Source organism: Engystomops pustulosus, chromosome 2 (genome assembly GCF_040894005.1).
Source record: "Engystomops pustulosus chromosome 2, aEngPut4.maternal, whole genome shotgun sequence".
NCBI lineage: Eukaryota > Metazoa > Chordata > Amphibia > Anura > Leptodactylidae > Engystomops > Engystomops pustulosus.
In genome coordinates this window covers 28,017,065-28,042,884 of record NC_092412.1, presented here as the reverse complement: position 1 = coordinate 28,042,884, position 25,820 = coordinate 28,017,065, and the positions used below count along the sequence as shown (strand labels likewise).

At 40.5% G+C, this 25,820-nt stretch overlaps 1 protein-coding gene across 8 annotated transcripts in view; it reads right to left on the bottom strand.

The window, feature by feature from the left end:
• FAT3 (FAT atypical cadherin 3) overlaps nucleotides 1-25,820 on the bottom strand; it is a 430,787-nt gene that overhangs the window by 87,743 nt on the left and 317,224 nt on the right. For 6 of the 8 annotated variants that reach the window (XM_072134102.1, XM_072134101.1, XM_072134104.1 and 3 more), the window contains 2 exons: nucleotides 22,546-22,614; nucleotides 7,051-7,190 (listed from right to left, as the gene is read on the bottom strand). In XM_072134102.1, the coding sequence (XP_071990203.1) occupies nucleotides 7,051-7,190; nucleotides 22,546-22,614 (209 nt within the window). The remainder of the gene's footprint in view (nucleotides 1-7,050; nucleotides 7,191-22,545; nucleotides 22,615-25,820) is intronic. The other 2 variants (XM_072134106.1, XM_072134108.1) reach the window with 1 other exon arrangement.

Sequence of the window (25,820 nt, the reverse complement as noted above, 5' to 3'; positions counted from 1 at the left end):
GGTTGTGCATCTCAATTTCTGTTGAGTTATACTGGACTGAGTTGCTATACCAGCTCATGGACAGGTGTGGCACTGGTTCTACAAGAAAGCTGTTTTCTAACAGTGGTATGTACTACATGGGGTCATTTCCCCAATTTTTTCAAAACCACTTCAAAGGGGGTTTACATACTACAAATATTGACCTATAACATACATCCTAAATATCAGATCCAACAACCAACCCCAACAAACCAGCAGTTCTACTCAACAGAGAATTGGAGAGGAAGAAGACAAGCTCCATTATCTTTGTAGTGGTCAAACTACGTTACTGCAGATCAGTTCTTATTCCCATTCACCTGAGCGACAGTGAAAAAGATCTGCACTGTCTACTTCCTGTTACAATTTCTGTCTACAAGCTTCTGAGAGGAACTCATCTGTTGGGCATTGGGAGTCCGATTACCACTAACTTGTCCTATTCATACAATACGTCATCAATATTTTTAAGTGGAGAACCCCTTTAAAATTCCAAACCTTCCCCAGTGTATATTATAGCATAAATCCTGTATAGAAGCCCTAAAGAGTGGTAGTTCACAAGGACCTTAGAGTTTGAAGATCCAACAAGGACCTTGGAGTCTGGAGATCCACCTACTCACCAGGGAACAGATACCATGTAATACTTGGTTGTATACAGTCTACACTCACTGGGGGTCATTTACTAAGGGCCCGATTCACGTTTTTCCGACGTGTTACCCGAATATTTCCGATTTGCGCCGATTTCCCCTGTATTGCCCTGGGATTTTGGCGCACGTGATCGGATTGTGGCGCATCGGCACCGGCATGTGCGCGACGAAAATCGGGGGGCGTGGCCGAACGAAAACCTGACGTATTCGGAAAAACTGCCGCATTTAAAAACGGAAAATGTGTCGCTTGGGACGCGCTTACCTGCACTCAGCCGGCCTCGGTGAATTCCGGCGCGTTCAGATGCTTTTCAGCGCAGCAGCGCCACCTGGTGGACGGCGGAGGAACTACCTTATTAAATCCCGGCCGGACCCGAATCCAGCGCAGAGAACGCGCCACTGGATCGCGAATGGACCGGGTAAGTAAATCTGCCCCAATGTATTCTTCCATAGTGAGCAATTGTGGTTAACAAAAAAAACCACACATATCGCTTAAAAAAATTTCTCAATGTTGACCCTTAAGACAGTCAAGTCAGTTGTGTGAACAGAAGTCGACTAAATCCCCTCTCTCATTAAGCAAATTAGGTCTAAAATAAGGATTAGATGCTAAAAAATGGTTGATCCCTTAGACGGAAACTTGAAGTTACAGTCAGATTTTACTTTTAATTGCTTGGTATAAGCGTTGGCTCTGTTGGGGCGAAAACAATCCTTATTATGGCTCCTTTCGTCGTCTTCAAAATGCATTTATTCAAGATGTGATGAATGGCGCTCACCTTCCGTCTGCCCAGAAAGTAATCGCTTTTCCAAACATGGCCCTGAGCGATGATGTATTACGCAGCGGCGCAGGGCAAGCATGCATTTCATTCACATGCTGGAAAAATTCATCATTCTCAAGGAACTGTGTTCGGCGGATGGCGTACATGGCCACCAAAGCCATGTCCTCCCAACATCAGGGGTCAAACACTCGAGCAAAAAGGGGGGTTGTCGGTGGGTGATTACATTACTGATCGTCTGTCACTGAGCTCAGTCCTAAAGGTAATTAGCAAAAAAAAAATTAAGTATTTGTACAGGCAGGAAAGAAAGTAATACTCTAATCACCGGAGTCACGGTCATACGAGCAGTCGGCACTCCTGATTTTTCGAGAGGGGACCTCATATCCAAATCCGTAATATAGATATTCGTGTACGATCATTTGATCCGTAGCTAATCAGGGTGGGTATTTACATGTGTCGCAGGTCTTTAGTGGACTATCGGTATGGAAATCTCTGGAACAATATTATCAGAGTATAATATTAATCAGTGACCCGTAGGAAAACACTGCCAAATGCTAGATAATGGAAACCATGTGTTGCCCGAAACTGATTCAGGAGTGACGCAAAGTTTGATTGGTTGAAGGAGTTAATGAAGACGTCTAGACAGAGACTTAAAGAAAATACAGAGATTCCTGCGCACTTGATACCTATACCCTAACAAAACCTTTGTTATATGGACGATATATGGCCTATGAAAATCCATTTTTAATAGTTTTAATAGATATATGTCCAGTGTTCAGAATCTTTCAAGAGTGTTTTCAAGAAAACCGCCCTTTATGACTCTACTAACAGAAGTAGATCTGATGGTAGATTCCTCCTGCCCTAATCTGTAATGTAATAATCCTGGAACCTACCTTGTTAGAAAACTTTATTTTAGTAATATGTAAATTACCTGCAGAGGCTACTGGGGCGTGGTGTAGCCTTTGCTCCCAGTGCCCGGCCAGGCTGGTACATGCCCCAGTAGCCTCTGCAGGTAATTTACATATTACTAAAATAAAGTTTTTAACAAGTTAGGTTCCAGGATTATTAAAATACAGATTAGGGCAGAGGCAGCAGGAGGAATCTACCATCACATCTACTTCTGATGGTAGATTCTTCATGGTAGGTTTCTTTTAAGATCGGCTGTACTAGTTCTTCCTACCTTTTCCTAACGAAAATTATCTATAAATGAATCTCCATACACCAACCGGGTCTCATCTTTGAGAAACAGACCCGAACAAAAGTGTCTCATCCACCCAACCAGTACCAGTAGTGATGAGTGAGCCCAAACTGCAATGTTTTGGTCCAAGCCAAATATTCTGGGTTCTGGTCTCCAAACGTGAACTTCAACAGAAGTTTGTATTTGGCATTTGGATCACCTCTCTGCTGGTAACATCTGCAATCGGTGCTATAATGCTTAACTCTTTAAATGCATCTGAAAAAGCCAGCACCGATTACGATTACCGGTAGGGGTAAGCGTTCGGGGTTGGGTCTGGTACTTTCAGATTTGGATTCAGGAAAGAACTTTAAATGGGTCCACTAATTACACCTTATGAGGGAAAAATCCTGAAACAACTGTCTCTTGCGTAGCCAATATATTATACTATGATCAATTCTGACTGTATTTGAATGGATCAAGCACCACGGTCCACATGGGGCACTGCTACCTCTGAACTCTACAGGTAAAGGTCTGATCCATCCCTATTTACAATGTTTTTGATCTCCACAGTCTCTCAGACCCTGAAATAGTCGCCCCCCGACACCTAGTATATCAGCGCCAGACTGTTAGCTAATTTCCTGTAGATTAGGCATATTGTGCCCATGGAAGATTTCCAAAAATTCCAGATAGTGCCAGATTACAAGGATTACGCTCTACAAACACTTGTGAGTGAAGCATGTTGGACTCCCAGGCTGATGGCTGTCAGGTTATCTATGACGCCGGTGATACAACAGCAATGTGTTTTATCCATCATGACCTCATCCCGCCTGATCCTTTAACACACATGCTGATCACATTACAATGCTCCTGTTGTTTGTAGGATTACAGCATCCGCTACCCCAACACCGAGCTGAACTTATATAAAGAACGTGTTTGACAGAATAAAAAGCACATGTAACGTCCCCGATTGTAAATTACCGACGGAGACGCATGAACTTTGCACTTCTATTGTTAGATGGGGAAAATCCTGTAAGACGGAGTGAGGAACTGGGATGTAAAGAAATGCTAATGGGTTTTATGAACATCCCGAGAAACACAAAAATGCAGAGCGGACAATGTGTGAGAGAGCCGCAGCTCCGTATCAAGGGCATCGCTGCCTTTTGAGTCAATGGTTCACATACAGGAGATTCAGATCACGTCAAGAGCAAATCCCAGGACAGACTCCCTACTCCCTACTCGACTTCCAACTTGTGGGTAGTGAACCATTAACGTTATATTAACTCAAGATAAAACTTTACACTACTTTTCAGTAAAGGAAATCTAACTGTCTGAAGGGATGGAGTGCTTGATCTTCACCATATTCTGTTTTCGTCTCCCCTGGGTCAGAACCAAGAATCACAGATGCTCAATAAAACGAGAATTAGGCGTCAATCTGCACATCTCACAAGACAGGACACAGAAGCTAACTTACTTACACTTCCTGTTATGTAAAACTTGCTTTCTGGCATGATGTAAAGACTCCACAGGAGAGATTAACATTCATGAAGATTGCGCGCCTGATTTCCTGCATGTGTCGCTTCCCCAATCAGGTCCACCGGAGTTCACCATCTTTCTCCCGGTGCATGTAAGTGCATGGCTTGTGACACAAATTGAATTGTTAAATCCCGCATGTAGTCCGAATCCGTCGGATTGTCCAACGGCCTGCCCGGTTTGTGTGGCGTGAAATCCGGCACGATTGTGGCACAAAACGATCGCGTGTGACACAATCCCCGAAAAGTCGGGAAACCTGACGAAAATGCAGCCGCAGGACCCTTAGTAGATGAAACCCAATATGACAAAAAATGCACTTGTGTGCCAAAAATTTGTCACATAGTTCTGGCATCAGCTAAGCCAACTAATAGTAGGTGTAACATTAGATTAGACCGCCTTACACTGACAGATTTATTATACCGCATGAAACGCTTCAATAAAGCTGGAGCAGAATAAGACTATCTAGTGTTAGTAAATCTGACCCAATGTTTTCAGTTGTTCTATCACATTTGAAGATGTCCTGATATTGGGCATCATCCTCACTATGACATGTTACAAGTCTTATAGCATTTCGTTCATCAGAGGTATGGCAAATGAGGGTGGGTGGTTTGGCAAGGGCCTAGATAGGAGGGGAGCCTACAGAGTGCCCACTGATCAGCTTATACACTATCACTTGCAGTGCAACTGCAAATTGGAGAACCACTTAATGACTTCACTTGGGAATCTTTCCAATGCCTTGAGTTGAAAGGATCTATCCTACTGAGAGACTTTCTTTTAAGCCTTGATTCCTAACAATTCTCCACTGGAGTTATTTCTTATGATGTCTTTCAGACACGTGAACTTGGTAAAATGTATTCAAATAGTTGCATGGCAGCAGAAGCAAAAGCCCTGGGGTAAAAATGTATGGATTTCCATGTTCTTCCAGAGATTTTGAGGTTTTTCCTTAAAGCCATTTTTCCAAATAAGAAAAAGGAGCCCAGTTCCGGGAAGTAGTAACCCAGATTGACCATTGTATAGAGAATGGAGCTGTTCTTCTGGCTCTATCCTATGTTGGTTTCAGCTTTAGTAATATGAACAGGTTATGGTGGAGGAGCCTGGTAAATTGCAGCAGTAACCCATATTGGCCATTACACATAAAATGGAATTGTTCTCCTGGCCCTATTCTATTTAGTTTCGGCATCAGAATTCCCTTTAATAGCCCAACGTGGTTGTGTCAGATGCTGAACACTCCTCGGTTTAACAGGACATCAATCTTAATAACCCATGAAAGAACCTTTAAATTCAGGTAGAGAGGCTGGTAGGTTCCTGGTCCAAACTTGTCAGATGGTGGTCATAGTTAATGGCACAGATATTAAGCATGGACTTCTCTTAATAATAATAACCTATTCTTTTTCAATTGTTTTAACAATTTTTGGAGCGGTCATAAGGACCCATAGAAAATAAGCTGATCAGAAGATGTCCTCCTATAGAGATCTCAAGCAACAACTAGTGGTAATTTTCAAGAAACCTGACAGCAAGAAGTGTTCAATTTTTCAACAGCGCCACCCCAGAAGAAATTGAGTATTACACAGATTACATTAAATTCAGTGGGTTGTCCATGTTGTGCACAAACACTTCATGTTCTCCAGCGTGATAGGCACTCTTTGTGGTCACCTTCCTCTCTAGACAACAGGGGGACCCAATAATCCAGAGATCTGTACTATAAGATCTGAAGATTTCTAAAGGAGACATTTGTTTTAAATATTCTAAAATCGTCTGAAAACAATTTTCGTAGCGAGTGTTGTGCATTATCCCCGATGCGTTTTCTACTTGAAGCCAGCATGAGTATTAGTATTTCGGCGGCATGCTATGAGGGATTATATGATTCACTTGTCAGCGTATTATCACATTTCATCTTTACATTACATTTTTGGAGATTAAAATAATGCAAGCACACAAGGCTGATTTACCAAAGCCGAAAGAATGGGTCACTTCACAGCACGCTGAAGGTGAGACACTTACTGCAAAGTTTTCTCAAAAACTTCTGCAGAGTGAAAACTTCCAGCAATGCATAGCAATGAAGTTATGGAAGATTTCTGTCAGTCCAATTTACACTTTATTTAACGGGGTATTCTCATAATTATAATTGACTTTGGGAGATCAGAATATCTTTACCTTCATGATTCTGACAAAGAGTTCCTTTACCCTTCTCTCATTCCCTATGTTACAACACCTAACATAGTTTGGGGCTGCAGGGGGAAATCCCCAAGGGACATTGGATCCTCAGGATTCTTGAATATCAGGTGTTCAGAGTGGTTCCTTGGGTCCACCAGATAAAACAATACACTCAATAGACCCTGGTAGGATAAAATTTGGGTTTGTCTTCAAGGGCCCATTATTGAATGAGAGCCTGGCCCACTAGAAGATCCTGGTGGACCTGGCGAACACTGTAGATGTTCACACATGCTGCCATGACATTTTTTTTTTTTGGTAAAAATGTTTCTTTAAGACAATTTGGGAACCTCGGTTCTTAAGCTTCTATGTTATCATAATCATAGTGTTAGAGCAGCAGTTGGGGCTAGTAACTCTGCTCCCAACTCCAGCCGTTGTGGAGGTTTGGTAGTGAGACTTGCGGTCACCCAATCATCCACATACCGGTATTATTGTTTGAGTATTGCCCATTAGTAATGAATATTGAGAATTATGAGATTATATGGGAGATGCACACGATAAAGACCCCACATATCACATCCACATGCCCCTGGAGCTAGATGTAGAACTCTTCCATCTTATTGGGTTTCCATTCATATCTATAGATGTCTTAGCACATGAATAAAAGCATCATAAAACTAGGCACGGGACCCAACTACTTTGACAAATTCTCCAAAGGAGATGCCACAGAACAGATATTAATGAGCATATTTATTTGACATACCTGAGTGCTGGCAACATTCGTCCCATCAGTAACTTCCACAGTCATATTATAACTTGAGCGCATCTCAGCATCCAGTGGTTTTGCAATGACAATTGTGCCGACTCCTTTCTCTATGTCAAAAGCGCTGTCCATATTTCCTCCTGTACAATGATAGAAGTGTTGTTAGGTGGGGTTAAGGATTTGTGATCAAAACATATAAAAAGGGAAAAGTTGTCCAATGTGACTGGAGTAAACCAGGTCTTAAAGGGGTTGTCCGAGTTTAAAAAAAAATATATATATATTTGTGGCCGGGAGTGGGCTTCCTAAAACAATAAAGCTGTACTTACCTTCCGGTGCACTCCGGTATCCAGCGCTGCTGTCGCTCCGGTCCGGGTGCCATGTAAACAAACATGGCTGCCGGAGCAGCGCTGCATTCAGCTTCCGGCTTCCGGAAGCAGAATGGATACCGGAGGGCACCCGAAGGTAAGTACAGCTTTATTGTTTTAGGCAGCCCGCTCCTGGCCACATATATTTTTTCAAAACTCGGACAACCCCTTTAATGAAGCGGATACCTACTGAAAGCAAAGTAATTTCTAGCAGGTATGTTGGTTCTACAAGAATGGTGGTCACAATAGTCAAGTCCTACAACCTGACTGGAGAGTTCAAAACTTGGGAAAAATATTTTTTTAGCGTCCAGGTTCATCACTATGTTCCCAAATATCAAACCTACCATCTGAAATATAGCCCACCATACTATAGGTAAGCACACATGCAACTGTTTACGAGAAGCCTTCACTGCCAGGTCATAGCTCCCCGTGATGTCATCGTATAGCAGCAATCCGGGAGCAAGTAGAGCTATTTAAAGAGTTAACAGTCGTTATCGGTTACTGACTTTGAGTTAGCTGAACTACGGATTTCTGGCTGAGATCCGAGTTAGTGTTTGGGGACTCCACCCCCGGAATGTTCGGCATGGAACTGAACCACTAAGACGTCACGGGAAGTGTCGATTTGCTGGAAAATTGCAGCAAACATGTGTTGAAGGGTTTTACTGGTAGTGGTTAGTTTTTCTGGTTAAACTCGGGCTGAACTTGGCCGAACCTGAACTTGAACGAGTCAACTTATCCCGAGTCAAAAAATCTGATGTGGAAATCCCCCTTTAAATTGGCATTCTTACAATACTATCTGATGATGTGTCACAGTAGATCACGAAGAGGATGAACCCAACCAACATGATCCTTTAACATCATTGACCATAACACAAGGCATTAGTATATATATATATATTTCCAATACAAAGGTTGCACAATGCCGTACTGTGGGCATCTATATCCAGAGACACCCTACAGTATAGCTTTGTAATTGGTCTCCTGGTTCATTAGATGTCACAGAGCCTTACACAATGTCCCACTCAAATCCCATAGATGAGATAGGAACGCTGCGGGCACACACTATAGTAACATGACATGGTCACAGAGTTCAGCTCAGCATCTCAAAATGCCTCACGGCCAACAATGAAAAACCCTGGTTATTTCTGTCAACATCTACTTAGCTGGGACTGAAGAAAATCGATTAGAGAATTCCTTTTTACACTGGGGACGTTGGAGGTATTCAGGGGTTATCTTAAGAAATCTGCCACAATGCCTTAGTGAAAGAGAAAAATCTATTAAGTCCACAAACTGCTGCTTGTTTTATGAATCTTGTCAAAGTATGAAGAAAAGCGGCAATGTATTCTGTATCGCGGCTTAGATTGTCTCCAACATTCAAGCCTCAGACTCCTGTATGGCCATTATTATGAATGACTGACTATACTGTAGATTTAGGGTTCATACAAGAGCAATACTACAATACAAGAGAATAATAAAAGATGAGTTAGGGTACATATCAGTGTAATACTTAAAGGAATTGTCCACTTTTGAGAACTTGAAATCAGCAGCTTAATTCCTCTAAGAACAAACAGCTTTACATGTTTCAACCGACTTTCCTTTCCCTGTTTTCACCAAGTGGGAGAAATTAAGGTCAACCACAACTCCAGTCCTCATCAAAATAATTGGGTTCTTCAGAATCGGTCATCAGTATGGGATCAATGGGGTCAGAAACCCACCCCATGCTGTACTAAATAACTGTTTTGACAGCCTCTAGTGACAGAACCTATACAGTCAGAGGAACCCAAAAAAGAAGGCTCCATACTTGGTATGGCCTAAAGTGGACAGAGCCTTCTACTTATGGTTCTGTAGGCCAGGTAAATGTTGAGGGTCTTGTTGTCAAACCCTTACTGATCACATACTGAGGAATCATATTGAGCAAAGATCATCAGTTATGAAAAGTTTTTGGGGACCACACAACCAATTTAAAATAGAAAAACCCTTTACAATCTCCCTGGTGATGTTGAGAGAAGTAAAGATTGGCATGTTGCATTTCAAGCAGAAGATGGGCCACCCATAGAGGTGTTTATTGAGTACATAGGTATGCAGGGCCGCGAGTAGGAAGTTTGGGACGTCTGACTGGTACATTTTGTGGACACCCTACACATTGTGTGCACAGTGATCTCCCTGCCCTTGGGAAGGTAGGAGGGTTTTGTGTGATTTGGGGCCCCTTTTCCTCCTTGGGATCTCCTGAGCACAGTCAAACTAAACACCCCATGGCAGCGGCCCTTTAGGTATGCATAGGTATATGTGTTTGGGGGAGATCAAGAAGAACAGCCTCAGTCGTAGACTAGGTGTGACGACCTTAAAGGGATCCTAAGGGGATGAACCCTCTCTCTTCAATATGAAAAATAATTTTAACAACTGTTTTCTTTCATTTCAAGGATTGAGTCAAAACCCGAATGGTGATGAGTGAATTCAGCGAGTCTGTAATTACTAGTATAAATAATAATTACACAGGAACAAAAGGAGGAAAAGAAAACACAGATCTAATCAAAAATATGCAGATTCATCTCATAAAATAATTATATCTAATTCCGCTGAACATATTAGAAGCACGATGAAAAAAAGTCTTACCAAAGACTAGTGCCGATGGTAGAAAACTTCCTCCACCAGCAGTAAACTTTAAGAAGTCCTCCCAACTTTATCCCTTTAATCATAATCACTTCATTGCTGCTCTGGAAGCCGCAGCAGAGGAAGCCGACATATGGGCGCATAGAATTTTATGGCCTTCTCATAGCTAAAGGCTTGTGGGATCTGGTGTGAACAGGTGGAAGGACTGCTGTAACGCTTACCCCACCGGTGAAGGACACTCAGACGCCAATATGAACAGAAGTTTTCGAGTAAAAGTTTAACAGCTGATGTCAGAGTTGTAAGATTTGTGTAGACTGTGCCAGACAATTCATCTTTCACCTCTCTTTTGGGAATTTACCCCTGGGTCGTCTAGTCCAGGAACTGACAAGACTTCTTTTCAAATACAATAATAGGAGAACTCCGAATAAATGGAAAATAAACTCAATACATATTACTAATGAGAACTTTAAAGGGGTTGTACGGGATCGTAAGTTTTTTTATGGGCTCCGAGTGGTGTGAAGAACTAATACTTCCTTCTGTTGTGTCTGTTCCAGTACAAGAGGCCCCGGTGTTACGTACAAGATAGGTTCTTTAGGTTTGTGCTTAAGTTGAATTTGTATGCAGGTATATTTTATAATTGTAACTCCAGTGACATTTACTCAGTGACAATTAAATTTTCAATATTATGTGCTATCATGGGAACAATTATTATCAATAAAACTTCATTATAGACACTTTAGAGTTGATCATTGCTGCCAGGAACTAAAGAGAGCTTGATCAGAGGTCACCGTGGGCAGAGAGGTCCATCTGTAATTAGGGGTCGGCTGTACGTTAGGTGTCTGTAAGTCTGGGGGCACCTGTATATTGGAATGGAGGTAAGGACCATGGTAAGTTCCAATTGGGGCTCATCAAAAAAAACACAAATGGGGACCATAAAAAATATGAAAACTTCATAATAGACACTTTACAGTTGATCATTGCTGCCAGGAACTAAAGTAAAGCATCCAGAGAGCTTGACCAGAGGTCACCGTGGGCAGAGAGGTCCATCTGTAACTAGGAGTAGGCTGTACATTGGGTGTCTTTAAGTCTGGGGCCACCAGTATATTGGAATCGAGGTAAGGACCATGCTAAGTTCCAATTGGGGCTCATCAAAAAAACACAAATGGGGACCATAAAAAAAAATATGAAAACCCCTTTACAAGATTTGAATAGATCCATATCATTATAATATTTCCAATTATTATTAAATTTGGCTTGATGAACCGTTGTTAGCTAAATTAGAGGGAACCTTCATCAAGAAATTCAAACCACATTAGGATCAACTGACTGAACGAAGGTACATAAGGAACAGACTCCATTATGGTGAAAGTAATATGCAGTGGGATGGGTTTCTTAACAGGAATAAAATGGTGCCCACCGCCCCCTCTGGTTCCTGTGAATGGGACATTACATGTCCAGTTGATGTTTGTTGGTCCACCTATCTATGTCTTAAAGAAGGTGATTTGTGTGGTCAACTTGATACTCCCTTAACGTTAGTGGTCTCATAGCAGCTACACAGGATCAATTTTGGAAGTACGTTCTTGGTGTAGAAAATCAGTTTCATATACTTAATCTTAATAAAAATATCCAAAAAATCCTTATAATCCTTCCTTAAATTATGGGTGGCTGCCTATAATAGATAACCTTGGAGTATCATGGATTAAAGTCAGCTACCTAGATCAGATCATGTCATGGAAGGAAATGGAAAAACAAAACTGTATCTGGAATTCTAAAAAAAAACAAGAAATATTGGATTAAAGATTTACAGAGATTAAGACTTTCCAAGACACTGATCTCCCATCGAGCATTACTGGTTACACCAGCCATCTATGAATAATAGAAACTGACAGAGGGGGCTTACTCTACGAGAATACCGGAATGTAGTAGAACGACCTCACAGCATCACAAGATGCAATGCTATGCTGGAGATCCTTCTACTGATTTCACAACATTATAAGGAAGGTTTGATGAGCATTTCATTTGACAATGTTATGTCCTACAAAATATGAATTCCGAATAATAACCATTATACTCATATGATAATTAGTCTCTCTACAGGAAAATGCTGGACTGGGGTAGTCAACCTGGCCCTGTATATCTGAAAGTAGAAATGCAAAAATAATGAAATCGATTGCTTCGGAATGATGGAAGCTTGGGAGAAAATTCGAGCTATGCCAGGATCAGTAGAGGGCCACCAAGAGTTGAAGTTAATAGAGGTGGTGAAAGGTCTTCTACAACTTAGATGTTGTCCAAGCACTCATGTACTAATGTACCTATACACATGCCTGCTTGGCTTGGTCAAGCAAAAATGCTTCCTCAATGGGTAGAGGGGTATAAACTGTGGCCAGTCTATGAAAGCAAAAATTGGGCATGTTGAATTCCATTTTTGGTAGAGTTGCCGAGAGGCACAATTAAAATTTGGTAGTTTCAGCCAACATCTATCTAAAGTTTATGTCCACCATGAGAAAGGCAGACGTGTAGTTAAGTCGGTGGTCTGAGGAACAAATCTCAGACTTCCTTTTTATGTAAGGCTAATTGTTGGTGTTCCCATCTCGAGGACATTTTGTCATAACCTTTCCTACTACCAGTTTGAATTTTCCAAGATGTAGACCGTCAAGTTTAATGACCAATATGAAAACATTAAGGATATTTTAACTTTGAGAAGAGGAAACCACCAGGAGAACTTGACTTGTAGTTTGATAGGCCGCACTCTAATCTCTAGATCTTATTTATTCTCATCATTGGTATTATCCTTACCAATGGCCCAATTGATTGAATTTTTATAATAATTTTGAAAAAGCTAAAGTATGGCAGAAATATGTCAAAATTTCAGTTTTTCTTCCCATAAAAAAAAAAAAAATCACGGGCAGCTTCTTCAAACCTTTCATAATTTTTTACCAGGCACATAATTGTCCTTGACATTTCATTTTGGAGGTAGAGATAGCCTGGAACTGCTATGAGATTACACGTTTTTTTTGAAAATTATGCTAAGAAGACATGGCATCTTCCAATTAACGTTTTTAATTGATTTGCTTGGGAAATGATGCAAAAAAATTGACTGTAAAATCGTTTGAAGAATGGAGATTCAAGGAAAAAGACTTTAATTGAAAGCCTTGGGAGACTATAGCATTTTTCAAAGAGAATACTTTGTTCTGTTAATTAGAAGAGAAAAATAAAATAAGCATAAAAATTTCAATGGAGTAGAAGGAGATGAAAAGCAAAAGCTTAAGGTGCAGCCCGCTGTAAAATTATTCATCTTCCAAATTATTTTGGCACTTGCTAAATAAAAGTTACCTTCATTGCCCGCAGAACTTTTGGCTGTGGACAGGGTAATGCAAAATACATCCCATATTAAAAAATACCAAAATTTAAAAAAATCAGAAGCAAATATACAACTTTTTATTTCTTCCTTGTGCAGGCCTAATTGAAACTCTCATCTTATTTCATGGAGCCCCAAACAGGTGGGTATGGATACCAAATTTTCGTGTGTAACTATTCGGCGTAGCTCACAGAGGGGTATCGATAGATACATTCCTGTAAATGTGGTAACACATCTGACATCTATCCTGACAAATCCTTGGAAATCCTTAAAGGGTTTTATCACTGAAAACATTTATCCCCTATTCACCCCAGAAGCAAATAAAGTACAGAATGGCACATCCCAGAAGACCTATCCTGTATGGAACAGGGAAGGGGAACCTGGGCTTCCCCATTTTGTGGATCACTTGAGTCCCGAAGGATCCCGTAGGGAGAAAATAAATGTTTTTGACAATAGAACTCCTTTAAATGTTTTTTTAAGGCCTGTATCACACTTTTACTCTTAGAGGGGTTTTTCCAGGAATCATGGAAATTTCTATGGGGGTCAGGGCAACAGTGACAATTATATGAAGGTGTATTTACCTGCAAGTGTTAAGGCAGGCTCCCATTCCTCCACACTGCTGTGGCCTTCTTGGACCATGGGATATCGCTTGGGATGTAAGAAGAAGTGGCCCTAAGCGGGTCCGTCTACACTCCAGGTCCGTCTACAGTTGGACCACAAGAACGTTAACACTGCCCATCCGACATAACTGAGATCATAATAAAGTTGAATGCTAGTTATGAGCAAACCCAAACTACAATGTTCGGGTTTGGGTTTGGCTCTTGGGCGCACACCAATGATCACTGCTGGCACCGGCATAGTGATGGTGCAGCAATCTGGACATTCAAATGCCGCAGGCAAACCGAGACGTTTTTCAAGGTTTGACCAAACCTTTTTCGAAAGTTCAGCCTAACCTGCCAAGCTCAAAACTCACTGGGTCCACCTATCCTTAGAGAAAACACCTTAGTAATCACAGCTTCACCGGGCCCTAGGGAGTTAATCAAGATTCTTGGAAAACACATGATAGTTACTTTTAACAATCTTAAGAGTCACGTGACTCAGAAGTCAAGTACAACCTAAGAAAGCAGACATGACCTGAAAACTCTTTGTTGTCAATATTGCTCAACTAGTTTCAACTTTATACCACTGTTCCCGTAGTAGTCACCACTAAGTGTGCAGATGTTTTAAAGGGTACGTTGTGAAATTCTAAGATGTCATTGTCTGTTAGAAGAGGACGAGAGTCCTTCCAGGTAATGTAAAAGTAAGGGTACTGGGCTTGGATGACCGTGATGATACTTGACAAGCTAAAGGTAGAGGATAGGTTGTAGACTTTGACTTATAGGGTCAATATAAGTTTTGGTTGGGTTAGTCGAAGCTTCTGAGAAGCCACGTGGATTGTCTCTGAATTACAGTCCTGATGGCCACAACTAGGCTACCATCAGAGCTTGAATGAAGCCATTCCCTCCTACTATGTTCAACGGGACCAACATTTGCATAGTATATGTAAGCACATTAATGTGTACCACTAAATTATAAACCAAAAAGTCTGTCAAATAAATTATGAATAAGGCACTCAAAAAGACAGCGCCGCTCCCTACCATTACGAGTTATATAATATATATATAAATAGGGCTAATACTTGTTCAGGAGAAAGTTCTATAATTCCGTCCAAACCTCAGAAACAGAACAATTTTTAGGAAAAACTGCAGCGAACATCTGGTCTGACTGGTTATAAAATGCAAGATTGAACTGTGCTTATTTTCTGCATGGAAGGGTATAAAAGCTCCGAGCCACCAGGTTTTTCTATGTCGGCAAAGACCTGTTAGGAGAACAATTTTAAGATGGAAACTGGAAATTATGGCTTGCAGTTATAGACGCATATTTAATGTGTGTTTATAGACTTACGATAAGAATCTAGTAGGATTAGGAGGCATATGGAACAGAATGAAATAAACACGTTGGAGATTTTAAAAGTCTTGATTTACAAGTACAGATGAAATTGTCCAAGTTCTGGAATATTAAATTGCTTTGAACTCAGGAACATTTGTACATTTTATTCTGCCTGAATATAAATTTGAATCGTTTCGGTTTTCATAAATTTAGAATGTAGATAGAACTGGTCTATAAAGCTCATAAACCCACAATGCAAAACTTGTAGAAAATCTACAGTGGGTACGGAAAGTATCCGAACCCCTTTAAATTTTTCGCTCTTTGTTTCATTGGAGCAAGTTGGTAGGGTAAAAAAGTTCTTTTTTGTGCACATTAAAGTACACTCTGCCACCATATTGACAGAAAAAAAATAGAAAATGTAGATATTTTTTGCTAATTTATTAAACAAGAAAAACTGAAACATCACCTGGTCATAAGTTTTCAGACCCTTTTCGGTGAGATTAATATTTAACTCACATGCGGTACATTTCCTTCTGATCCTCCTTGAGATGGTTCTACTTCTTCATTGGGATCCAGCTGTGCTTAATTAATCTGATTGGACTTGATTAGGAAAGGCACACACCTGTCTATATAAGACCTCACTGCTCACAGTGCATGTCAGAGCACATGAGAATCACAAGGTCTAATGAACTGCCCAAGGAGCTCATAGACGGAATTGTGGCAAGGCTCAGATATGGCCAATGTTGCAAAACAATTTCTGCTGCTCTTAAGGTTCCTAAGCACAGTGGGCCTCCATAATCCTTAAATGGGATGACAACACCTCTTCCTTGACCTGGTCGTCCAGCTAAACTAAGCAATTGTGGGAGAAGAGCCATGATGAGAGAGGCAAAGAAGAACCCCGAGATCACTCAGACATAACTTTTTGATCTTACTAATTGTCTGCAATGAAACAAAAAGTGAAAAATGTAAAGGCGTCTGAATACTCTCCATACCATACCAGGGTCAAGACATGACTTCTACTTATGCACATCTTAAACTATTCTACTGCCTAGATCCAAAACATTCACTTTAATATTTTGGACCATGGAATCACTAGTTCATTTCACGAATACTTGATAGTGAATGTTTCTTCCATTGTAGAATTTTCTAATTATTGCTTGCACATTTTCCATAAGGAAAAATCCAAATATGTAGAGTTAGTTTTTTAGCCACATTTCAGTGATTGTGTTGATACATATTATGGACCATCTTCTGATAAATGTTGGTGACTGCTGGTTTTACCTGATTCAGTAGATATAGAACTTTTATGCAGGGTTAGTTAGATGTAGAAATTTGTCATCATTGTTACTAACCACCCATGGGTCAACATCCCAGGGTGGAGGGGGGATTAGACAAGGGCAGTAACTGACTGTAGACATCGAGGACCCTGCACATGGCGCTTCTCCTCACACCAGTACTGGTACGTTGGGCAGTATGAGAAGAAGATGCCAGGTACCTCCACCATACCTTCTTCAGCAGCTTCTGCCTCATTTTCTACCTGAAGAACCTCAGGTACCCAACCACTCATCCACGACTGCCCATTTGAAAAAAAACATGAAGCTAGGGAACACCTAACTATTGGATAGAGAAGTAGTGTGTTTGCAGGGGTCTAGCTTTAGAGCGTACACAGTCATTAGTCACAGCTGGGCAATGGTGTCGAAAGGTCCCTTTGCCACAAAAAAAGACACCAGTCTTTGTGAGTATACACACCAACTGTGTGAGTATATGTGAACTGGTTTCTATTAAAGGGAACCTGTCACCAGTATACCCCGATTTTAGCCCTCTACACTTCCCCATAGAGCATTGCATGTACACTACTAGACATCTTTTGTCGCAAAAATCGGCTTTACAGAGAAAAAGATAACTTATATTTTACCTTTGAAAGACCTGTGCAGTTTGACTACTCCAGTTGCCAAATGGGCGGGGTTGAAGAGGAGTATATTCCCCCCCACCCTTGGGAAACGTCTTCTCAGTGTCTCATTTTCAAATCAATGTTACCGCCCCTCCTTCGTCCCCTGGCTCGACCCTACTGTTTATGTCACCTACTCACGTTCCGCCTGCTGCCCGCAACTCTCGCTGACCGCGTCTGGCATTCTCGCGCCTGCGCAGTCAGCATCGCTTATGCTCTGCGCACGGACCTAGTGCGAGTTGTCAGCGTAGTGTGGCGCATGCGCAGATGAATGCGGGGACCTTGCGGCCGGCACCGTTTCATCTGTGCATGTCCGTGCGCAGAGCACAAGCGATGCTGACAGCGCAGGCACAAGAATGCCAGACGTGATCAGCGAGAGTTGCAGGCAGCAGGCGGGACGTGAGTAGGTGACGTGAACAGTAGGGCCGAGCCAGGGGGTGGTTGAGGGGTGGTAACATTGATTTGAAAATGAGACACTGAGAAGACGTTTCCCAAGGGTGGGGGGGAATATACTCCTCTTCAACCCCGCCCATTTGGCGACTGGAGTAGTCAAACTGCCCAGGTCTTTCAAAGGTAAAATATAAGTTATCTTTTTCTCTGTAAAGCCGATTTTTGCGACAAAAGATGTTTAGTAGTGTACATGCAATGCTCTATGGGGAAGTGTAGAGGGCTAAAATCGGGGTATACTGGTGACAGGTTCCCTTTAAAGGTAGCCAAGAGTTAGAGTTGATGGAGATGGTAAGAGTTCCTTTTTAAGGTCAACCAATAATTTACAAACTGGACGTATGAAGATGGTATAAAATACCAGGCGATTGGATATAACCTACTACTTAAGGGCAAAAAAACCATAAAGCTTCTTCTCGTTTTGTTTTCAAAAATGTTTTTGCACTTCCTTTTTTAGTAGTTTACACAGTTTGCATTATTTGTTGATAAACTGCCGCCATATCTAGGTCATTTTTTTCAAGAAAAATGTGTTAGATTCTCAGATTTGCCTTCAAATTAGGAGATAATGTGATCAAAGTAAACTCCCCAGAGCAGTGAAACGCGTTGGTCCAAGCTGACCGGTTCTCCCTGTATTTCCCTACTATTAATTAGTGTGACATCTTGGAAAATAGCCAAGTTCTTTGGAACATACAGAAGAGCATTAAAAATAAACAATATCCAAAATTTAACCATTTGGTTAACGGAAGAAGATGTAAGATCTTTGTTAGCTATTACAGATATTTATTTAATGTTATTATTATTTTTATTATTCCTATTAGCCACCATCCAAAGTCAATCACTAGTTGTCTACCTGAAGACAACTTTGGTATACCGTAACCTCAATTGTAATACATATCTTCTGTAGACCATGTCCAACGTTACGGCCATGTACATAACCATCAGGGGCATAATTAGGAAAGGCTGAGCTCCATAAAAAATATTTTTGTGACCCCCCTCCACTGTGTATGGCCATAGGGGGCACATGCATAGTGTGTCTCAAAAAAGTATAACCTAATATGACTATTAGGGGTAATTCTCATGAGTGGACCTCCACTAGGACGAATCAGGTACGGACAATGTTATGTGTTAACGGGCACCTCCTATGTTGTCTTCCTGACCAACATAACAGATGTTGAGTACTGCAGCTCATATTTGGTTGTTGGGCCTCCCCGACACCTTAGACTCCACAGCAGCCACTATGGATTCTACACTGGTAGTTACGCCCATGATAACCATCTTCCATCAAGACATAACCATAACCATCAAGACGGCACCTTCTATGACTGATACTACATTCAGTGTCCAAATATTCATGATATATGTTAAGGGACTCAATGAGACCTAGACCATCCTGACTCAAGCTGACCAGATAGACTGGAGGATTGTTAGTATTTATTGGCTATTTAGCAAATTTTATGATTTCTCATCCTTAAGTAAAAACTACCATCACAATCCATCAAGATAAACCAAGAGCACTTATAGATTATAGATCCAGGCACAATGACTATGGGGGATTTTTATTATATTTGTTGTCCATGGCCTCCTGCCTTCTAACATAAACTTTTAAAATGATGCTAATAAGCCAGAAAGGCTCTGGGGGTGTTACCAGAGCCCCTGCAAACTGTCTCCCCTGCCCCTGCTCCCTCAGCACTTCCCTTCTCCTTTTGCCTGAAGTAATCTCACTGCAGCACAGGAAGCTTCAGTACACAGTGGGAGGGGGAAGCATTTCCTGCACAGTGTAACAGCCTGTGAAACTATAGCATGGATGGGGTCCTTCTTATAAGTTGATTTTAGAATGAAGGAGGCCATGGATAACAAATATATTAACATTATCACTGTCACGGTGCCTGGATCTATGAGTAAGTGTCCCTGGTTTGTCATGATGGATAGTAATGTAGAATTTCTTTAAGGTGGGAATGACCAACCATCCAGTATATTCTAGAGTATCCCAACATTTCCTTAGGGTCCACATGGAGATTAAGAACCTCTTATTCTGAGAATATTAAGATCACCACCAGAGGTGGGAAGAGCAATGCTGTGGGGTTATAAATGGGTATTCGATTCATTGGATATGAACAGTGGGGGTTATTTATCATTGGTTTTTGCATTTTTGAGTTTTTTTGGAACTTTTCACTGCTAAATAGTCTCACAGGACTATCTCCACCACTTTATTTGGCATAAACATATAATTACTGCTAGTGCAACACTGTGCAAAGCCAGATTCATAATAATAAAAAGTCTCCTAGTTGCTGGTGTATGTTCTGGGACTTTTTTATGCATTTTGAGACTTTTTTGGGACTTTTTGAAAAAAAAAAAAATCCCAGACAGAAAGTAGACCATAAGCACATTAATTAAAGGGTCAAAGCCACTTTAAAGAACCTGATGGGCAGCAGAGCTCCAAAAATTGACAATGACCTTTCCCAAGGAGCCGCCTAATGATTTATAACCCCCAGTATGTCCATTTATAGGGTCATTTCAAGTTACTATAGTTATATTTTTCGTTCTGAATATTAGAATTTTAGCATTTACCACCAACATTTCCATGAACCCTCATCCAGTACTAAATTTCGAGAGGCCTTCAGAGATTCCTATTAGATATTTACTTCATGAGTTTATTTTTCTGGAGGCACAAGCACAAACGTAAAACTTCTCTGCTAATCAGGTCAACAGAATGATAATGACAGGAGCCCCCAAGCCATAAAAACACCAGCTATTAAAACCATGTATTAAAATTGCTACACCACTTAAGGGATTTAGAGGATTTTTCTGCCGATGCCACAAATTAGCATCGCCGTCGTGTTCTAGTGATTGTGATGGCTCAGCTCTTAGGAAGAGAGTTTATTCCAATGAGGAAAAGTTTACTCCTTTTTTTTTTGTTTTTTAACAATTATATTAACAATATTAAGAATGAATAAATCTTAACATTTTTGAAAAATATATATTTTTATTATATTTTTTATTTATTACTCAATAACGTAACAAAATATTATTTTTTCAAAAATACATCATTTAGAACCCATCATATGTGTGCAATAAAATGATTTTTATTCATATTATTCAGACACAGTGAAACCTGGTCGTTTAGGGAGGGAGTCTTCTCAGAAGGGTGGTTTTCTGTGGAGGTTTTACAGTATACGAAATTAATTTGAACTACTGTATAGTAAAATATATATACCCGTATATACTTGAGTATTAGCCGACCCAAGTATAAGCCAAGGCCCCTAATTTTACCACAAAACCCTGTATTATTTTACTCGAGTATAAGCCGAGTTTGGGCTTTCAGCACATTTTTTATGCTGAAAAACTAGGCTTATACTCGAGTATATATGGTATATATATATATATATATATATATATATATACACACACACACATATATTAAAATTGTGATTTAATAATAATATTTAAAGGACATCTACCACCTGGATGAAGGATTTACACAAGTCACACTGACATACTGGTGTATGCCCCCTTTGGCAGGATCCTTTTTTACTTTAGCTTTTTATGTCTTCGTTTTTTTATTTTTATTTTTTAAAGGCTTTAGGGCCCCTAATTGTCATTTGCATAACATTTTACGCCCTTTTTTGTAAAAACCAGGGCATAAGAAGCTAAAAGAAAAGCGGATCCTGCCAGTATGTCAGTGTGCTCGATTTACAATCCTTCATCCAGGTGGTAGATGTCCTTTAAAATAAAAAAAATGTTATAAATCTAAATTTTAATTAAAAAATATAGAATAATAATAATAATAATAATAATAAAAAATTGTAAAATTGAAGTAACATTTATGTATAAATAAAATATATGCATACATATATATAAATATATATATGTACATATATGTGGGTATATATTGATTTGTAAAGCGCTACAGAATTTGATGGCGCTATATAAGTAAAGATTATGTATACATACGATCCCTAGTTACAAACGGACCTCTGGATGTTGGTAATTTACTGTACTTTAGCCTTAGGCTACAATAATCAGCTATAACAGTTATCACAGGTGTCTGTAATGAAGATTTACTGTTAATCCTGGTTCTTATGACAACCCAACATTTTTAAAATCCAGTTGTCACAAAGACCAAAAAAACTCTGTCTGGGGTTACAATGATAAAATATACAGTTCCGACTTACATACAAACTCAACTTGAGAACATAACTAGAGAAACTATCTTGTGCGTAATATATATAGGGCTGCATATATATATATATATATATATATATATATATATATATATATATATATATATATATATATATATATATATTTTTTTTAGATGGATATATATTAAATATATCCATCTAAACTGTATATATAAATGTAGTTAATTAAATAATAAAAATAATAATAATAAAATAGTAATAAATAATGAATAAATAACAATTCTAATAATGACTAAAGGAAACATTTCAAAAAAGTTTAATGTCCTAAACAATTTGTAAAAAGAAAAATGAAATATATAAATGAGACATTTTGTTTATAGCCCGTGGCCTTAATAACGAAAAAAAAAAAAATTCTAATAAAATTCTGTTTTACCTAGATAACACGGAGAAGGTATCAGGAGTCACAGAAGGAGGAATAACAGAGATAAAAAAGGGAAAGTAATTGGATACCGGCTTGGCAAAATAAATAAATAAAAATATAATATTATAAAATTGCTGAAGAAGGGATGCACAGAAATTTGTGTTGAGACTGATGCTCGGCCTCGGACGTGTCTATAAAACAACCATTTAAATAGCAAAAAAAAAAAAAACAAGTCTCCATGAGATCAGCAGCAATTTAGCAAAATGCAGCAATAATACCTTCTGATGAGCAGTTGTGCCCACAAGCTGTCTGCAGAATATAGAACATCTCTCGGGCATGCTTGCCACCTTGCAGCAGGGCAGGAAAGGAAAGAGACAGCAGAAAAGACAAGCGAGAGACAAGAGAGAGTCAGACAGGACAAGATTAGTGCAACAACAATCAAAGGGATTCCATCTGACAACGTGTACAAATAGGAAGAAGAACAGAAGAAAATGAATGAGATTTTAGGACATTAGCAAAAGCAAAGCAAAGTGTCATCCATGGTTAGGAATATTAGTGATTATACATGGAATATTATCCCAATTCCTTATAATGAGGCCTAATAATAACTTCCAGTTTCCCCCGTATCTATTCTACTCAAGGCTCTGTACTTGTCCTATTTCACCCTGTACGGTAACAAAATCCCACTGAAAGCTACAAGTAGACTTGTTGGACATAACATATCTGGTATATTATTATTACCGTATTTTTCGGACTATAAGGCGCACAAAAAATCCTTTGATTTTCTCAGAAATCTAGGGTGCGCCTTATAGTCCGGTGCGCCTTATATATGAACCGTACTTACAGACAACAGCTGCCGGGAACTGTGCACAGGTCTGCCACCTGCTGGTCATTCATCCATATAATCAGGTGCGCCTTATAATCCGGTGCGCCTTGTATATAAACCTAGACGTTTTAGCAGGCATTTATTGATGGTGCACCTTAAAAGCCGGTGTGCCTTATGGTCCGAAAAATATGGTATATGGCGGGATGTACTTGAGCTCTGCAGCTTTCTTTTGTTCTAGAAATAGCCTAACAGATGTTTCAGACATGTGAGTGGTGTCAACTAAACACTTAAAACACCACATAAAAAGATAAAGTGAACCTGTTAAAGGGAATGTCATTGTTCGTGACAGGTTCCAATAGCCTATGTTAAAGGGGTTGTCTGAGACTTTATAAAAAAAAACAAAGTTGGCCGGGGGGCTGGGGCTGCTATTGCTCCGGTCCGTGCCCCATGTAAACAAACATGGCCACAGAAGCAGCGCTGGATTCAGTTTACGGCCGAAATCAACACCCATCCGTCCCGTATGTGAATCATGTGAATAGGGACGGGTGGGCGTGGCTCCCCGGAAGCTGAATGCAGCGCTGCTTCTGGAGTAATGTTTGTTTACATGGGGCATGGACAAGAGTGACAGCAGCAAGGCACACCTGGAGGACGTTGGGAGGTAAGTACATGTTTATTTTTTTTTAAGCAGCCCCCTCCCGACCATCATTGTTTTATGTAAAGTCTGGGACAACCCCTTTAAACCGATTTAAAAAATTTCAGCAGTTTATAAAACTTTATTTCATATTACCTGGCTCCCTGCCAGCAGCGTGTTGTGAGTCTAGAGGAAGGGGCAGCCACAGCCTGTGTCCTAGTCTCCTCACTTTCACATGCATCCTCCTCATTTCCTGTCATGGGCATTGAGCAGGCAGGGGAGGGGGATGGTGTGGAGGAGAGGAAGTTTGCATTGAGGAGACTACGACACAGGCACACAAGCTGCTGCACTGTATTCTACTGGTGGTGCAGTCACTGTGTACATACATGAAACTACTTATCCTGTACTGATCCTGAGTTACATCCTGTATTATACTCCAGAGCTGCACTCACTATTCTGCTGGTGCAGTCACTGTGTACATACATGACATTACTTATTCTGTGCTGATCCTGAGTTACATCCTGTATTATACTCCAGAGCTGCACTCACTATTCTGCTGCTGGTGCAGTCACTATGTACATACATGACATTACTTATCCTGTACTGATCCTGAGTTACAACCTGTATTATACCCCAGAGCTGCACTCACTATTCTGCTGGAGGTGCAGTCACTGTGTACATACATGACATTACTTATCCTGTACTTATCCTGAGTTACATCCTGTCTTATACTCCAGAGCTGCACTCACTATTCTGCTGCTGGTGCAGTCACTGTGTACATACATGACATTACTTATCCTGTACTGATCCTGAGTTACATCCTGTATTATACTGCAGAGCTGCACTCACTATTCTGCTGCTGGTGCAGTCACTGTACATACATGACATTACTTATCCTGTACTGATCCTGAGTTATATCCTGTATTATACTCCAGAGCTGCACTCACTATTCTGCGGCTGGTGCAGTCACTGTGTACATACATGACATTACTTATTCTGTACTGATCCTGAGTTACATCCTGATTTATACCCCAGAGCTGCACACACTATTCTGTATTTTTCCGTCTTCCAGCACCACCATTTGTTATGCATTATTTGGCAGCACTACTTATTTGAGGTAAAAGGAGCTGTGCTGCGATATCAGACATAACCTATGTACAAGTAGCCACATTAATGTAACCCCTCAAAGAAAAAGTAGATGTTAATTAGAGATGAGCGAACATACTCGTCCGAGCTTGATGCTCGGTCGAGCATTAGGGTACTCGAAACTGCTCGTTACTCGGACGAATACTTCGCCCGCTCGAGAAAATGGCAGCTCCCGCCGTTTTGCTTTTTGGCGGCCAGAAACAGAGCCAATCACAAGCCAGGAGACTCTGCACTCCACCCAGCATGACGTGGTACCCTTACACGTCGATAGCAGTGGTTGGCTGGCCAGATCAGGTGACCCTGGGATAGACTAGCCGCTGCCCGCGCTGCTCGGATCATTCTGTGTCTGGATGCCGCTAGGGAGAGAGCTGCTGCTGGTCAGGGAAAGCGTTAGGGTGTTCTATTAGCTTACTGTTAGGCAGGAGTGATTCTACAAGAACCCAACAGCCCTTCTTAGGGCTACAATAACGTTCTACTTTTTTTATTTTAATTTGCATCTTTTACCATTTTGTGAGGAATTAGCAGGGGGACTTGCTACCGTTGTGTTTAGCTCTTAGTGGCACACATATCCATAGCAAAGACCGAAGTGGGAAAATTCAGTAGGGGTTGGATTTCTATTAGGCAATAACTCAGTGTCATCTCATCTGGCATAGTAGTGTGCTTCCTTTGATACTTGGCTAGAAAATAGCCATAGGAGAATACAAACAGCTTCTTGAAGCCTACAGTAGCGTTCTATATATTTGATTTCTGGTTGATCTGCTGGTGGCTGTAGTTTCTGCAGTGCATGTACTTGCCAATTCTGAGCAATTTGTAGTGAGACTTGCGACCGCTGTGTTCTGCGCTTAGTGGCGCACATATCCATAGCAAAGGCCGAAGTGGCAAAATTCAGTAGGGGTTGGATTTCTATTAGGCAATAACTCAGTGTCATCTCATCTGGCATAGTAGTGTGC